Source organism: Sarcophilus harrisii, chromosome X (assembly GCF_902635505.1).
Source record: "Sarcophilus harrisii chromosome X, mSarHar1.11, whole genome shotgun sequence".
In the NCBI taxonomy this organism is placed as follows: domain Eukaryota; kingdom Metazoa; phylum Chordata; class Mammalia; order Dasyuromorphia; family Dasyuridae; genus Sarcophilus; species Sarcophilus harrisii.
In genome coordinates, this window is record NC_045432.1 from 71,908,492 (window position 1) to 71,925,638 (window position 17,147).

The following is a 17,147-nucleotide window of genomic DNA, read 5'->3' on the forward strand; positions in this document are numbered from 1 at the left end:
AGAGGGGCCAGACTTCCCTGTCTTAAATTTTTCTTGCTTAGTTGGACCAGCTATTCCCTCTGAAAGGAAAGGACTGTCAGTATCCTGGAGCAAAGCTCTGCTCACCTCCTGCCCCCAATTCTGACCCTCTTCCTGGAAACCATCTCCCAGCCCAAACTCCAGCCAGAGCCTTTCCCAATCAACACCTCCCCCCAAATCGCACATTCAAGTCCCATTTTAGCAAACGATGACTTCTTCCCAATAATTGTCTTGATACTAAAGTGCACCAAGTGCTCGGACTTAAGAAAACCGCCTGATAAAAAGGAGCAATGTAACAAGTAACACTATAACTGTAACCATTTCATAAAGCTGTTTTTTTTTTTATCATTGTCATAAAACAGAATTCATTTTCATTTACAAGGCCTCAATCATGAAGGAAATGTACGCGACACCCAGGTCAGTGCATGGCATGATTTAGTCTTCAAATAATCACCCAGAGAGGCTGTTAGATGAGGAGATGTGCCCTCCCCCTATCTCACAATCCCACCCTGGTTTGATGGTAATCGCTTCTCTGGACTCATTCCCTTCACTAAAGGAGGCTCAATGGAAAAACAAATGGAACGAGGGGTTATTGGTTGTTGGAACCTAGCCATTGAGCTTAGGCTAGCCTTACTCTGGTTCGTTCTAGACTATGCCACCATATCTCGGCTGGACGCTAACCGATGTCAGTGGAAAAATCCATGTAGCCAGGGCCTCGGGGGCAGTAGGGATTTGTCAGTGTTACCGTTTTTTTTAACCAAGGGTGGCGGCAACCATCAGGTTAGTCGAAGGATCGTTCTGGGGACTGTTGTTTTTTAATCAACGTGTCGAATCGGCGAAGCTTCCCCCGTGACAGACAACACGTTTTCACTCCGACCAGATTATTTTGCACATGATTTTTTTATTTGATTTTTTTTAACAAGAGCTTTTTAAATTTTTTTTTTCCAACATTGATCAGACAACATGTTCTTCACGAAAGCAACTTGTATTCAACTTTAAAAAGTAATCGACAGTTGTACAACAAGTGACCCACGGGTCATCTCCAGTCTCACAATAAACAGGGATTCACTGCAATGACTCATTAGGACAATGCATTATGTTCTCATGGATTTAATAATGAATATAAAGCCACCCAGTCCCAGCCCCACCCACACATCCCCCCTTTGTATATCATCTTGTATATACTTGAGAAGAAAAACCCCCAAAAACAGTGTTGCAGTAGACTTCCGTGTAAGAATACAATTTGACTCATGAAATGACTTCCTAAATGGAACTTCACCAAGTAGGCAAACACTAGGATTGTATACAATGGACTTCTGAAGCTTGTTTATGCCAGTTTTCAAAGCTAGCTATGCAGAGTGAGGGCCTCGCTGCCCTGGATAAATAGCGGAGTGGACCAGATTTGCCAGAAAGAAATGCTTTGGGAAAAAAGTCACCACCAAAATGAATCTCATAAAGCTAAATTGAAATTACACTTACAATTAGAGCTATAATATACATTAAATCTTTCAAGATCCCCGAAGGCCCAGCTATCCCATGTCTCTGGGCCTTGCCCCAAATCGCCTTGTGTTTGTTTTTTTCCGGATTTCTGCTCAAGACTACCTTACTTTAGCTTCTGAATGATCATAGAGCTAAATGGGGAAAAAAAAGAAACGGAACTCCTCGAGATCCCATGCTGAAAGAAGGCTATTGAGAGATACCCTTGGCGATATCTCAAGGGGAAACACTGCTGGGTGGCCCCATTGTTACGTCTCACGCTATGTTTCCTCAAGCATTATTTTGACCGGAAGCCAGTGTGTTGTCGCCTATGGAATTCATGAATCGACACCTCTCTTGTCGATAGCTCTAGTCAGTAGGTTTGTTCCTTCAAGATGAACTATGGGTTCCTTGTGCCCATCATCTAGACAGTAAGAAGGTTGGCGGTAATGTCACCCATTGTCTTTTGGCAGGGTGGCAGGGATGAGGGAAGCTTCATCTGACCAGGTTCAGACCTTACTCATTATAGGGGAAAGAAAGTAAGCAAATCCATGTTGCATGGTTTTCTACTCCTTAGTCCCCGTATATTATCTTCCCAGAGCCGGGAAAAAAAACTTCAATCAACTAAACTAGAACTAAACCCCTCCGGATTGCACGGAGGAGCTTCCAGCCGAGGGAGATACCCAAGGCTGTTGGTAAGGGAGCGGCACAGCTCTTGAGCTCCCACACCTCTCCCAGTGGGCCATCAGATGAAACGGAACAGGGGCTCCCGGTGCTTTAGGAGCTAAAAGCCTTCCCTCGAGTTAAGGTATGTGGCGTGGTTCAGGGATGAGGGCGTGTCGGGGGTAGAAGGGAAGAGAGGTTTGGGGATATTTGGCCCTCCGATCTTCGTATCCTCTCATCGGGCATGTGAAGGAGCGAGGACGAAAAAACATGGCAGTCACCCCACCGCTCAGCGAAATGGGGATTCCTTGCACACGCTCCTGGTTAGCTATCACAGCCTGGCTTTACCTGATTCCCAAAGCCTTCCTAGATAGTCGAGGTGTCCTAGGAGGGGTCACGGGGGAGGGGGCAGCTGAGAAAAAGGCTATTTTTATGCCGTGCGTATGCTCAGTTGAGGGCTCTGAAGCCACAACTTCTCTGATTGTCCACCGAGAGATCCATATGATTGAGTAGAAACAAAGGCATCTAGGTAAGGAGAGAGGCCGGGCCTCTAAAGCGAAACTGGATTTCTAAGACACAAAAAGGGAGTCAGAGGGGGCGGGGAGAAGAAAAAGGGGGAAAAAATCCTGTCATGGCTGCTCCAACCATTTCCAACTCTGCTGGTAAGAGACATGGCAGCCAGCGGTCTCTATGGCTCAGCAACCACAGAAAGTAACATTTAGCGTTCCCTTTTTCTGTAACCTCTGCATCTCCCTGGTGCCCACTGAGCATGGTGGGAGCTACAGCTGGGTAAAGACTGTCAGATCTGACTTCAAAGAGACCCTCTGGTGGTAGCTAACAACCTAATATCAGAATAGATGGTGGAACACAATCTACATTTTACAGGCAGCACTAGTGACTGAAAAGGGGGAGGGGAGGGGGAGGTCTCTTTCTTCTATTACTCTAACAGAACGGTCAATTGCTAAAGAAAATAAACTATCTGGGATTTCGATGGCGGTGTACTGCCAGTGGGGGGAAAAAATAAACCTAAAGGAAAAGAACATGGGATCAGCAGAGAATGAAATCCAGTGAGAACAGAAACATGGAGATGACATGGTAATTGATCTCAAATTGTGTCAGTTTCAGAGGAAAATTTGAGGTGATGCTAATAATTTGCATGAGGTAGTAGTATTCAGCAGTTTCACTAGAGATTCCTTCCGGAAACTCGTTATCCCTCCCCTCCCTCCACCCCCCTATCCCCCTACCACTACCAGATAGAGAAAACATTCTTAGTGATGAACAAAGGCAGAAACTTGGACGAAAAAACCCCATGGAAATGGCGGAATACGGTTGACTGATCTACCTTAACCTCAAAAAGGAAAAAGAACCGCCTCATTTGAATGCTCGTGCCCTGACCCCGCAAGCCTTCTTAGCGGGCACTTCTTGGGAATTTCGGTCATCGACACTAACGAGAAGCGGAATCCAAACACTTGGGTGTGGAGAAACAAGTCCTGTCCTTAGAAGTTCAAGGCAGAGAGAAGATGAGATCTGGTTTCTTTTGTTGTGTTTTAAATAATGAACACTTGGGTTAAACACACACACATTCACACACGCATACACACACACACACACACACACACACACACACATGCTCCTTTGGCTAGGAAACACAATGAATGAGCTGAGAATTAAGCAAATTAATTGAAAAAATGGAGGAAGCAATTTTAGAAAATAGGAACTAATGGTCAGTTTGGTTAAAAGGGAAAAAAAAGAAAGGAAAGAAAATCTTAGGTTATAAAATCTAGCCTATGCTTGTTTTTTTTTAAGCTAAATCAATTTAATGGGTTTTCATTTTAGTGTGTTCATTCAAATCTTTCATCACCCCGAAATGTGCTCATTCCAAAAAGACTACCTTTCAATTTTCTCCATATGGAAGGCACATAAATTTGATTAGTGATGTTGCTATGTTTTCCCCAGGTTAGCCTAAATGTTATGCTTTCTTATTACTTACTCTATCCCTATTTAGAAGCCCAGGGTACAGAGAAACAAGATTTGAAATTTCAGGCCCGGTGATGAGCTATGCAAACTAATTCCAATCATGATTGGGGAACACTGAATCAGGAAGTGTGGGTCTGAAGACATGCTAATTTCTCTCTCTAAATAGATTCAATCATTTTGAGTTTTAGATGATTGGAGACAGGGAATAGTGAAGGTGGGGAACCAAGGAGTTCAGGGAACAACTTTTCCTGCTCAGTGCCTGAGAATTAGAAAAAACGGATCTCATCAAACTTTCAGCGGAGTATTTCTGACACCCGCAAATTAGGCAGCCGACTATCTGAAAAGGCTTCTCTCCAAGGAGCTATCGTCGCTCTACGAAAAAGACTTTGCGAATGATGAGCCATCATTCGTCACGTGGGCTCAGCGATGTGCCGTTTCCCCCAAGTTTTCCATCTCTGGGTGCGGTAACTAGCGGTGTGGCTGCCAGTTCAGGGAGCTGTGTCTTGTCTGTGAGACACAACTTGGAAAGCCTGGCACCATCACCACCGATGGAATAATCAGAAATACTGAATCAGAGGATAGTAGTAGTCAAGTGACGACAAACGGAGTCTTCTTTGTGGGCAGGTGTCCATGGGAAACTAGCAACATCGGCAGGTGCGTGAGTTTTCCAAGAGTCTTTGTAGGGATTCAACTCGAAGGGGTTGAATTCCTAGTAGTACAGTGCCTAGGAAACAGCCAGTCGCTGTCTGCCAAACGAGACATTGGTGTGTTGATTAAGTGTCCAGATAGCAGTGTTTGTTTTTTGTTGGTTTTTTTGTTGTTTTTATGATTTTTTTTGTTGTTTTTAATTTTTGTTTTCATTTTTTAATCTTTACAAATAATCTGAGCCATAACCAGAAGAGAGCGCACGAGCCTTCGGTCCCTGCTACTCACATGAGGGTGTGCTTCCTCCTCATGTCCCCTTCTCCTCTCCGTCACAGTTTTCAAGAGACAGGGATGGCAGCTGCCCCCAATCCATCGCTGCGGCGGCCCTCTTCCGAGACGCCTTCCTCCCACCTTCACATTGTGCTCTGTACCTTTCCCTCCCCCGACTCAAATTTGGCCCAGGTGCAGTTTGGGCTGGTTTCGGCTCCACAGACAATAATCATTTACATTATAACTTTACTATATAAAAATATAGAAATTCAAAATACTTAAGACATAATACTTCTTACAACTCAATTTCTTTCTTCTGTCCCACCCCAAGGCCCCCCCGAACCCAAAGTTAATTTGCTCCAAATGAACACCTCCGTCTCCCGTTGAAACAAGAGGGATTGTCACATTATGACAGTACCATTCACAAACAAACAATACACTTAGGGAAAGCTTTGAAATACAGGCATTGGTGAGCCACGAAAAAGCTGTCGAGCTGGTTGATCTGCACATATGTGACCGTGGTTGTTCTGCGTATCCGCCGTCACGGTCGCTCCTCCTCCGCACGTGCCCAGCTTACAGCACGATATCCTTCAGCCTCTTCGCTCCCGGAGACTCTTTCTCCGGACTCTCCTGCAGCAGAGGGTTGACCTCACGCACCACTTTCTCGCTGTCGGCTCCACGTGGCTCCGCTTCGGTGGGACGAGAAGGCCCATTGTTGGGGAACGGCTCCACGGCGTGGGTGGCCGGGCAGTGTATGATGGCGCTGTAGGTGACCATAGTCGGCTTGGCGGGCAGAGAACTCTTCAGGTGGAGGGGCGAAGTGACAGGGCTGATAGCTTCGCAACCATTGCCCGCCTCGCGGATGGCGCCGGCGACCTTGGGGCTGCAGATGGCCAGGTCCACCGCCCTCTTGCCTTTCTGGGCCGAACGCTCCTCGGCGTGGTCGCCCCCATCCTTGCCAAAGGTCGCGAAAGTCCTCTTGGTCGTGCAGTCTTCGTAGACCTCGACGTCGGCAGCGGTGGCTTCGATAGACAGGGTGATGATGTTTCTTCCACGATCCGGGGACTTGGCCCGAGTGGGAAGGGGGTTCCGGGGCATCCAGCACCTGTCAGAGTGACCGAGGATGCGGCATTCTTCCCTGCAATGAAAGCCTTCGTTTTGATCTGTTTAAACACAAAAAAGAAAAGGTCAGTTCTATAGCCACCGTTCTCAGCAGCCACCCGTGACGGCCCACAGTCCAGTTTCACAGGCCCCACATTCAGGGCCAACCCACGACTATCTGTCGGGCTGCTATTGAGTTTGGGCCGAGTGGAAGGCAAGGGATTGCCAACAGGTCATACGCGAGTCCTCCCGCCCCAACCTTTTTATTTGTGCCTCCGTTCCCGCTGCTGACAGAACCAAAACCTAGAGGGAAGCAAGTTATGATGAGAAATATATTAAAAAAATAAAGCTTTGTCCAAGTGCCGCAGTGCTGCGAGTCAGCATTTTTGTTATCAAGCAGCCTGCTCAAAGGCAGCATATTGAAAACTTTGTCAACAGAGGGGGGAAGTGCCCACCAATCTAGGCAGGACATGTCCAACCAGGTTTTCTGTACGATGGGTTTTTCAAGCCTTTTCACTCTTCTTTTCCCACTCTGAGCCATCCCCCGCCCTGACATTCTATTTGAGGGTCCCCAGGAGCAGCAGGATATTTCCAAAGGCGACTCTCCCCGGCTGGGGGCAGAAAGACGGATCTCCCCGACTCTGAGCCGGCCTATGACAGCAGCTCCCTGTCCCTTCTCTCCCTCCCCCCAGTATCGACTTCACAGGGCTGAGGTTTGCCCTTTGCCCTTTGCCCTTTGGCCAACTGATCGGACCTCATCTCCTTCCCCCTATTCCTCGGTTTGACTCAAGCTGTTTCTTACAGGCAGCAGCAGAACACAGAGAGAGTACTTGGAATCTCTGGCAGAAAGGGGCTGCTGCCTGAGACTCAGCCTTTGTTGGTCAGGAAGGCCTTTCCAGAGCAAGGTCATCGAGGGCTAAAGCTGCTTGGGGGCCCTCGGAAGGCTGGACCTAAGCAGGGCCCAGCTTCAGGGCTCCCTTCCGCTCACCCAGACTCCAATTCATTTTCCACAGGGTGTTCAGCACCTCGGCTTTCTGGCTACGTTTGTGTTCTACCACATTCTAGCATGAGGCTCAGCTAATAAAAATTCTCATCACATCCCACAATGCACCAAAAATATGAGCAGCTTAACATTTATAGAAAATCTTGTATGGGGGACAGGGGTAGAAAGGTAAAATAGATGCACATATACACATGCACACATGTGCGCACGAGACTTGCTCGAACCAAAATCACCCACAAACCGGGCCCCAGACGATGCTTCCTGGGTCCCCGACCCCATTGCCCTCTCTGGGAAAAGCAGCCGGGGAAGCGGGCAAGATTTCTGGGAACTTGGCTAACAGTGGCCGGGAGTTCCCATGCACAACAGCCAACCCCGTGAACGAGCTCCCCAGAAGTCAGGTTTTCTAAGTGGCAATCCCCCTCGTTTCGTTTCCTTCGCAAGGAAGTTCAATGCATAAGCAAAGCAGGAAACTGCCCTGACATTTTTTTTTGACCCTGCCTTGTTCATCCACAGTTAAAGATGGGAGACTGTGGGTCCGGATAATTGGGGGAGGGGACAATGGACCTCCAGAAGCTCTGGCTGAGTTCAGCCATTAGGAGGAAAGGCCTTAGGGATCACTCGGTCCCAGGAAGAAGATGCCCATTTGCAGCACGGCCCACAGAGAGCAAGACCGGCTGAAACCTAAGTAAGCGCAGCCAGGCTGAACGGGACCAGGTACGTCAGCTCTCAGGGGCTGAGGGGGTTTATTTGTCCTCATCAGGCTTCTTGGCAGCCCCATCACGGGGAGAAGCCTCTTTCCGCTGCCTGGAGAAAAAGGCAATGACATCTCCCACCCGAGTGCCTCCTAAACCCCAGCCAGCTGGGAAACAAATCCCCATGGGATCAGGAGGATCGACGTACCGGTGACAGCAAAATTAGCACTGATGATGCACCTGGGTGGAAAAGCGCCACGCTGCTTCCAGGGCCCTCTCTCGCTGCCTCAAACTGGCAAGTGGCAAATTGACAGCCGATCCTCAGCCCGCACATCTCTTGGGCCCGCCGCCTTCAGAATGAAGGCCTCTGGGACTCTGGACCCCGGCTTCCCATGCTGGAGAGCGCTAAAGCTCCCAAAGCTCAGGCAAGGGCTGTTGCATTTGTCTTTGCCTCCCCAGTGCTCAACACTACACCATACACCACACAGGCAAGGTCACTTCTAGCTCAAAATCTAGGATCCTGGGATTCGGGTTCAAATGGAGCCCTGCCACTGCAGCCAGCATGACGTTGAGCATAACCTTTCTGAGCCTCAGTTTCCTCATCTGAAATAAGGGTCTTACATGAGGTGATTTCAATAAAATGGAGGTTTCTGGAGGGCAGGACTCAATTGGCTTTTTTTTTTTGTCTTCGCATCCTCTGCTAGATATAAATTACGTACAGCAGGTGCTAAATAATGATTTCCAAAGTGAACAGAAGGTCTCTCCCACGTGTCCTTCTGTAACCCCATAGGGTAGGCTTGGGCAAGTCCTTTCACTAGCACGAGTCTCAGCCTCTTCCTCTATAAAATGCAGGCAAGAGCAGCTGGCCCCCAGGCTTGGGGCAAGGATCAAAAGAGCCTTATGATGTCTGGGGCATCCACTTGAAGGACTTCTAGAAACAGGCACTCTGGTCGTTACCTGCGGGGCCTCATCTGGAAAATCAGACCCCTGGCAGCTCCCGCTCAGGTAAGGAGAGTTGGAGATCAGGGGTAGAAGGGGTAAAAGAGGAAGGGAAGAGACGCTGCTGTTAGGGGTGGAAGGGGAAAGAGTTCTTTTTTGAGCAACAAGACTGGAGTGGAGAGTCTAGAAAGGAGCAGTGGCCCGGTCTAGTCTGCTCTGCTCTGATCTAGGCCCCGGGAATGGAAGGGACCATATGCCTGCCCACCTGGTCCAAGAGAGAACCTCTTACTCTGTCCATGTGCCACATAAACTTAATTTGCTTCAGACCTACTCAGGGCATGCGGCAGTTCCAACCCAAAGGGGAGTGAAGAAAGACAACCAACATTTCTATGGCAATGTCAAGTCTGCAAAGTGCATCCTAGACAGCATGTTTTGGGAGCCTTAAAATGAGTCCATGAGCCCATTACAAGCATTCTAAAGGCGAGGAGACGGAGGCTACTAAAAGAGAGCGGGCAACCGATGGCTTCCCAACTAGCATCAAAGGTGCTATTTGATTCCAGACCTTCCTCATTCTAAAGCCAGCACCCGATCCCTCTGCCAACTGTTTCCAGATGGGCCCCATGAGCTCAACTTTAAGGACACTTTTTTTTACTTCACTTGTCTTGGTAGGAAGTAGTTGCTACTCACATTGAGACACTTCTTCAAGGAGAGACTCCAGACCTTAGCCCATGTCACTCCTAGTTTTCTCCTCCCTTCCCCCGTTCATGAGGGCAACAAAGTGAGAGCACTTGGAATCGGGCCCAAACACACAGATAGGTCCTCATGGGCCAGCTGAACTGACCAGAATTCATCAGTCACCCTCTTTTTCTTACAAATTGGATAACGGAGACAACTGGTGCACCGCCCCCCCCCCCTGAAAACCATGCTTCCTGGGCCCACTCTACTAGTTGCAGCTCACCTGCTAGCAAGTCGGCAACACTGAAACAAGAACCGATAATAACAGGGGATGTTTATCTGACCCTACAGGGTTTGCAGAGTGCTTCCCATACAACATTTCACTTCATCGACTGCCCCCATAGAAAGCCATTGCCGGTGACCCATCCACACATCCTCCTGGCTGTCCCCTTACTTCTGACCAGCTTCAGGGGCTGTTTGAGGATGCGGACAGTGGCAGCATGGGAACAAACAGAGACCACCACTGAGACCAGCTAGTCCGACTTCCTCATTAATCACTAGAGCAAAATGTGACCCAGAGAGGGCCCAAGGCCATGGCTATTAAGGGGCAGCCAAGCCGAGATTCCGGGTCTCCTGCCGAGACGCTGAACCAAGTAGAAAATAGGAGGGGGGGGATGTAGATAAACTAATGGAAAGTAAGGCTAGAGAGAGGAGTCAGGGCCAGATTATAAATGGCATCAAATGCCAACCTTTGGTGAATGTATATTTGATTTTGGGGCAATAGGGAGGCACCACAGAATCTTTCATTACTCTTGCTTGTTCATTATTAAACATGGCATGTGTGTGATGGGGCAGGGGAGCTGACCCCAAACCTCGAGGCCAAAGAGCGGATCTGAATATTCTTACAAAGAGCTGCAATGTGCATCACCCAGCCACTAAGAAGAAGTCAGTGGCAACTTGTCGGCAGAGGAGCTAGCACGGGCCTCCCAGCAAACCATTTAGAAGTCTTAAATAAAGTTATCGGTCTTTGGAGGGACTGAGAAGGCGAAAGAATCAGTAGTGGCTGAGACCTAATAGATCAGGAAGCAATTCAAGGCAAAAGGCACCGAGAGTGTTGTTCTATGCCAATAATGGCCAACCTTTGTACAGTAATTCCTTTCCTCCTTAGGGCTGGAGGCTGCCTGTCTCCTAGCAAGATGGACAAGCCGACCGTACAGCACACTTCGGGTAGCCTCGCCCCACGCTCGAACCAGGCAGAGAGCAATGCTGGGAACCCCCCCCCCCAGGTTTTACACAAGCTTCTCAGAGCCGAGCCAGTTTTTCAGTTCCATATCACCGTCCAGCCACAATGGATATGTTTGATAATCTAGGGGGTCTTTACCTTAATACAAAGTCTCAACCTATTAAGATCACAGAGCTCAGAGACGCTCCTCCATGCAAAAACAAAGTAACAGTGACCACTTCAGTAGAAATCAGCTCATCAGAAAGGAAACGGTTAATGTCTAATCCAACTCAACTCAGACCAATCCGCTCGAATACATTTCCAGTCAAGGGGACGGTCCCTTGAAAAAGAGTGAACACACATATATGGAAAGAGCATCCAGGTCCACAGCCACACCCATCTCACATATTTAGCTTCATCCTCTCTAGCTAAGCCTTGGCCTAAATGGAAGCGAAATGGCAGCTGTGGGGTCTTCTGGTTTCTCCTCCAGGACCCCCTTCTATTGGACCATGCTGATGTATGTTAATCAATCGACTATCCCGCAGTATGAACAATGTCCCTGGAACTATCACCAGAAATACCCAAAAGATAGACAGGCTGGACAGACCAAATCTTGGCCAACAGTCCAAAGGCCACGAGCAAATGTTGCCAGTCCTCGCAGACCATCGGGAATGGTTTTGCTGCTGTGATCATTGTCATTCTGCTTGGACCTGTGTTTTCATCTCCGCAGTGAACTCCCAGTGTGGAAACCCTTTTTACAGCTGTCGGTTGGCCAGTCATCTATAACCTAGTCTCAGGGGGTTGCCTGGGGCACTGAGAGGTTAAGAGTTTTCTCCATGGTCACCCAAGTAGTTTATATCAAAGGCTGGACTTGAACTCGGCTCTTCTGGACCTCATAGCCACCCCTAAACCACATTGCCTCATCATCAGGAAGGGGATCCAGGCCAAAAGGAGCTAGTTCCAGATACTATGGATTTGGATGATTTTTGAAAAACACATTTCCAATGCCCCTTTAATCTAGCACATGCTCTGGAATGGTCTCTTAAGAGCAGACGGTGAGGAAAGGGCCCTGTTCTCATTAGGAGATTAAGACTTCTGAATTTTAGGTCCAGGTTCTACTAGTTCGCTAGGTGACCTCGGGCAGGGATATAACCAGGGTACATCAATCAGGGCTATGTCCCAGAGTGATGAACTGTAGAGGGCCTGGACAAAACTTAGAGCCCTGAAACAATCGGGCTTCTTATTAACTACTTAGCAATAATAGGTCCTTTAAATTCTCATCCAATTCTCCTTCCTATCAGTGGGGCCCCATTAGTACCAAGCTGGTGTATGTAGCCCTAGTGCAAGGACCTGTGGATACACAGAGTAGAACTCTTTCCCCATTCAAATGTGGGATGCCAAGCAAATGAACAACTCTCTGATTAATCAGGGAGCATTTTTAAGGGCTGAAAATAGCTCTTGAGAAGGAAAGGAGCCCGGGAAAGGAAGCAAAGCCACGACACGCTTGTTGGCAAAGACAGAGTGCAGAGAGCAGCAAGCAACCGGCTACACCGTTGGGACGGTGCCCTCCATGTTTTGTCTCTTGCCAGAATATCGCCTTCAAGGGGATGAGCCTGGTTCTGACTAAGCCCGGGGACTGAAGTGGGACTCCTGGGGGTGGGAGGGGGTGGCAAAGCACAAAGAAGGAAATAGAGGCCAGAAGTCAGGGCAAACTTCCTAACCACAAGAGCTGGGTGGCCTTGGGAGGTAATGGGCTTCTCCTCCCTGGAGAGCCTGGACCACCTCTTGGGGGCTTGTAGAGGGAACTTTGGAGGGAAAGGAGGGAAGGACAGATTGAAATGGAGGGCCACGCAGTTGCTTTCTGAAGTTCTTTCCTAGTCTGAGAGGCTATGCTCCTGTGACTGCCCTGAGCACTCCTGTGCACTATGGAGTCAGGAGGAGGAGTCACTGATAGCTTGGGCCCTTCTGAACTTGGAAGAGGGTCTCACTTCCTTTGGAAAGGACAAATTCCAAGAAAAGGCCCAGTCCATCTGTCCAGCGCTGCAGGGGACACTAGTAAAATCCTCTTGCTCGGGTGCTTTGGGAGACTTAGGAACTTGGTGGTACCAATTTGAGCATTTGCAGTGCATCATGGGAAGTAGCACCTGGAGTGTGCATGAAGCTCTACACAGGAAGAAGTCCCCTGTAGGCAATACACTTGCATCCTTCCCTCCCTTCCGCCTTTTCCTTTACCTCTATCCCTCAGGTTTTTTTCTCCTTTCTTCTCCCCTTCTCCGATCTGCTATGTATCAAAGGCCCTTCATGACACCCGGCTCCTTCAAGTGGCACAGTTAAGACTGGGCCTGAGCTGGCTAAATGCACAATAAAGTTCAGTGGCGGACCATCCATGGGGCCAAGTCTAATGGGAGAAGAAAGGCCTTCTTGTCAAGACACAAAACCGAGAAACGCAACTGGACGCTCACTAATTTGGGTTAACTCAACGAAGACCCGCATTCTATAAAAATCTGATCCACAGGGAAGAGCTCGGGGAGCTATCATCAAAATGAATCTAAATTAGTCCACTGAATTTCCTTCAGTCATCTGGCAAGACTCCAAAGAATGGGCCGCAAGAAAGGTCAGTTTGGGTCTGTGGATCGGGGATTCAATATTTCCAGCCTGGAAGGGAGAGCCTGGGATTCTGGGACTTCTCTAGGGTCAGGCAAGCCCTTCACAATAGCGGACCGTTTTCGGCTTTGCTATGGCCGAGTTCAGTAGCCGGGAGAGGAAAGAGAGGTTCCCGGATGCCAGCCTTGCCACATCCCATGGAGGCCTGATGCTTGGCTGGACCCTGGGGGGGGGGGGGAATGAGGAGCTGCATCCCCTCCCCTCTCCAGCCTCCCCTGTCATTCACAGGCTGTGAACCAAAATCCATTTCCTCCAGTATAACTTGAAAATAGATGAAAAGGATGGTTCTTTCAGAATCCAAAGCAATTGAATTCTCTTCAGTGGACACTTTAGTGCTGAGCTGGGCAAAGTGAGCAAGTTCAAGCCCGGGAAGGCGGAAGGGCTTCCCGATTTCATATTTGTGCTAGGTGACGGTAGAGCCCATGCAGCTCAACAATCCTGGCTGCAATTTAGGCAATCGTAAGAGTGTTGGGAATTTCCATTTCTGTATTGGGGGGCAGGGATGGGGCTCGATTTAATGCAATTCAGAAGAGATTTGGAGATGTTTCCTAGTAGGAGTCATTTGTGCTGTTGCAAGGGGAGCAGGGAAATGAAGCTGAGCACTGCTGCAAAAATTGAGACTGGGAAAGAAAGGATGCTGACAGTGACAGAGATAAAGGGAGATTGACTGGCCTCCGGCCTTTCACCAATCGGGCTCCAAAGGCAGGGAAAAATCAGCTGACAAATTGCTCGACTTCATTTTGATGCTCAGAACCCATTCGAGAAAGCCCTACGAGGGAAATGGAAAGCCCTTTGGCAAGCCCAACGAATATGGCCCGAGGAGACCCAGTCTAAGACCCTGCCGAGCTGAGCAGAGTGAGGGAGAAGCTTGATTGTTGTTATAATTGTCTTTACGGCCCTCGCTGGACTCAGTTGCTTCGATCTGATCTGTGTGACGCTAAAAGGTAAAGACTGTAGCACAAAAGGACTGGAAAGACAAGAGTACCGGCTGGACAGAAGTCTTTACTTCTTCAACTGAGGACTTTGATGAGACTTAAAGGAGCATAGGTCTAGAGTGGAAGAGCCATCAGATTAACACTCTCACTTTGCAGATGAGGAGACTGAGGCCCAAGGTCACACAGATAGAAAACGGAAGTGCTGGCACTTACACTCTGACTCACACCACTGACTCCAAAGCTATGGGGGACAAGAATGAGGCGGGCACAGAGAGTAAGATGGAGGAAACAACGGGGCACAACAGACAGCCGGGCAGAAATCTTGACGATATTCATCAATGAAAGGCTTGAGAAAATCAAAAGCCCTAGTGGTTCATGCTCCACTCAATGCGAATTCCTGCGTCTTCTTTAAGTCCTTGGGATCTTGGAGTCTGCAACAGAAGAGGCTGCAGCCGACAACAACTCAGAAGAGAACTGGAGAGCCTCCATTCTCTACGGCCGAAGACTGCCAAGATGTCTGTGCGCCTGGCTGGGAACAGGGAGGAAGGATGGATGAGAAGGAGCTCAAAAGCAACAGCATTTTCAAGACTCCAGGCACTTCTCGAACCCCAGGACAATGCAGCATCTTTATATATTGATCCCCGACAAGGAAGGTCGGGCAGTGGAGGTCTCCACATCATTGATTGGGTCGGGAGCACTGAAGGTGGGGGAGAGACAAATGTTGGGAGTGGGGGCGCCAAGCTCTCAGGAGCCAGTTTCTTGTAGCTTCCTGGCTTGTGTTTTCCGTCCCCATTGAGCATCCTCCCTCAGAAGTTTAGCAATACCCTGAGTTTCAGGGTCTCTTCCACAGACATCTGGAACACTGTAATCGCCACGCCGACCCGGCTTCTGGGTACAGTGAACAGCATGATCATTAAAAAAAAGTCATTTCAAATATCTTCCTGGAAGCTAATAAATTTTACAGCGGTTTCCATCTTTCCCCCTCGCAACAAAGAAAAGCTTAGTTCCAGACAAATTAAAAGTAAATTGATTGCCTTGAGGGAATCTATTCAAATATCACTTTTCCATGTTAGAAATCTTTTTCCTGAAACATTAAGAAAAAGAGAAAGGGAGAGAGATGGGGCGAGAGAAAGATATAAGGGATGGAAAGAGAGAGACTGGGCATGAATAGGAAGACGGTGGCGAGAGAGACAAGGGAGCAAGAGAGGCGGCCCCCCACCCCTTCAGCCCTTGTTTGCAAAATCAGCTAGAAATCGACTTAAAATAAAATGCAGATATATCACTGGGGTGCAAGATGAACGTTTGTGCTGGAATTGATGTATAATAAATATGAATAATGAATGGGAAACTGGAAAGGATCAAACACTCCCTTATATGGCTATTCATTTTCTATCTTCCATGGACAACACTCATTTGGCTAATCCTTTCCTTGAGAATGACTGAGAGTTAACAGCTCTCGGGCTGGGACAAAACCTAGGTGAGAGCTTTGGGACTAGGCTTCCGTAGCCCCTGGCCAAATTTGGGAGAAAGGCCGGAACAGCTCAAGTCTAATTAGATTCTAGAATTGAGATCTGGAGCCGGACTTTGTAGGCCAGCAGTTCGACCCTGCTTGGTTTTGGTAAATCAGGCCCATGGAAGGAAAGGCTCTTGTTCAAGGTCATGTGACCAATGACAGAACCAGAATTCAGATACTGGTCCTCTGGTCCCAGACCCTGAGCTGAGTACCACATCACTCTCCTGATGTTAAGGTCCTTTGTGAGAAGGGAGAAGAAGGAGCTCTACTGAGAAAGGGATTTCTTAGCGTCAGGCCCTTCCCTGGACAAGGACAGGGTCATGCTTACCGCCCTGGACAGATCCTGCCCAGCCCCCCCCCCCACTGCCCTGACCATCTCTCCCTCCCAACAGAGACAAACAAAACAACAGGTCAAAGGAAGTCTGGTAAAGATGGCGCAGAAGCCTAGGGTTGCCACCATGGAGGAGGGATGGCAAGCTTCCCGGTTTCCAGTTTCTAGCAGAATCCCATTTAATCCATGAAACATTTATGAAGCACCTCCTACATGCTCAGACCTGTACCAGGTACTCTAGATCCAAGGACAAAATGGCGAATGGTCCTTGCCTTTAAGGAGCCTCCATTCTACAGCAATGACAGCTCTCTGGCCTCCAGGAACCTCCACTTGCCACGGAGAAAGCAGTCGAAATCACTCTTAGTCTTCCAATTACCACCCAACTCAGACCGGTGCTCTCCACGGGGATTTTATTTTGAACTGCCTTGTATTTCTACCTGAAAACCATATCGCACCATCTCCCTTGCAATAATCTACCCATCAAAAATATTCCATCCTCCTGGTTTCCACCTTTATTGTACTTGCTCCACATGCATCACCACACCCCTCCCTCACCACTAGCTATGGCTAGCTCTGGAGATCTGCTCTTACAGGGCCTAACATCATTCCCTGACAGGAGTTAATGCCAAGTAAGGTGAATGGACAAGTTTCACTCTAGATTGGATACATACGGCTCACCATCTCTGAACCTTGGGTTTGCCAGCTCCAAATGGTGAAAAGGATGCAAGCATCTCTAAATATAGCATATTGGCGTTGCACTCTCAAAATGGGCTATGCAGAGCAATTCTCCAATTATTAATTTACAAAAAATGAATGCCCTCTGGCCCCCGAGGTTTCATATCCTCTTAATTCCCCTTTGCAATCTGTTTTTTATTTTATTTGCTTCTATCAGTCACAGAGCAGTAAATAATCCAGCCCATCATTAAAACCCTCGATAAAAGAATCGGCTTTGGCCAAACGCAAACAGCCCTGAAAGGAACCCCATTTGCTCAGAAATGAAGACCAGGTATCACCCCCTGATCT

The 17,147-nt window shown here is 48.4% G+C and overlaps 1 protein-coding gene across 4 annotated transcripts in view; it reads right to left on the bottom strand.

Moving 5' to 3' along the window:
- Positions 1-1,355: 1,355 nt before the first annotated feature.
- PCDH19 (protocadherin 19) overlaps positions 1,356-17,147 on the bottom strand; it is a 110,801-nt gene continuing 95,009 nt past the window's right edge. For all 4 annotated transcript variants that reach the window (XM_031945164.1, XM_031945163.1, XM_031945162.1 and 1 more), the window contains one exon: positions 1,356-6,212. In XM_031945164.1, the coding sequence (XP_031801024.1) occupies positions 5,623-6,212 (590 nt within the window). In that variant the 3' untranslated portion in view covers positions 1,356-5,622. The remainder of the gene's footprint in view (positions 6,213-17,147) is intronic.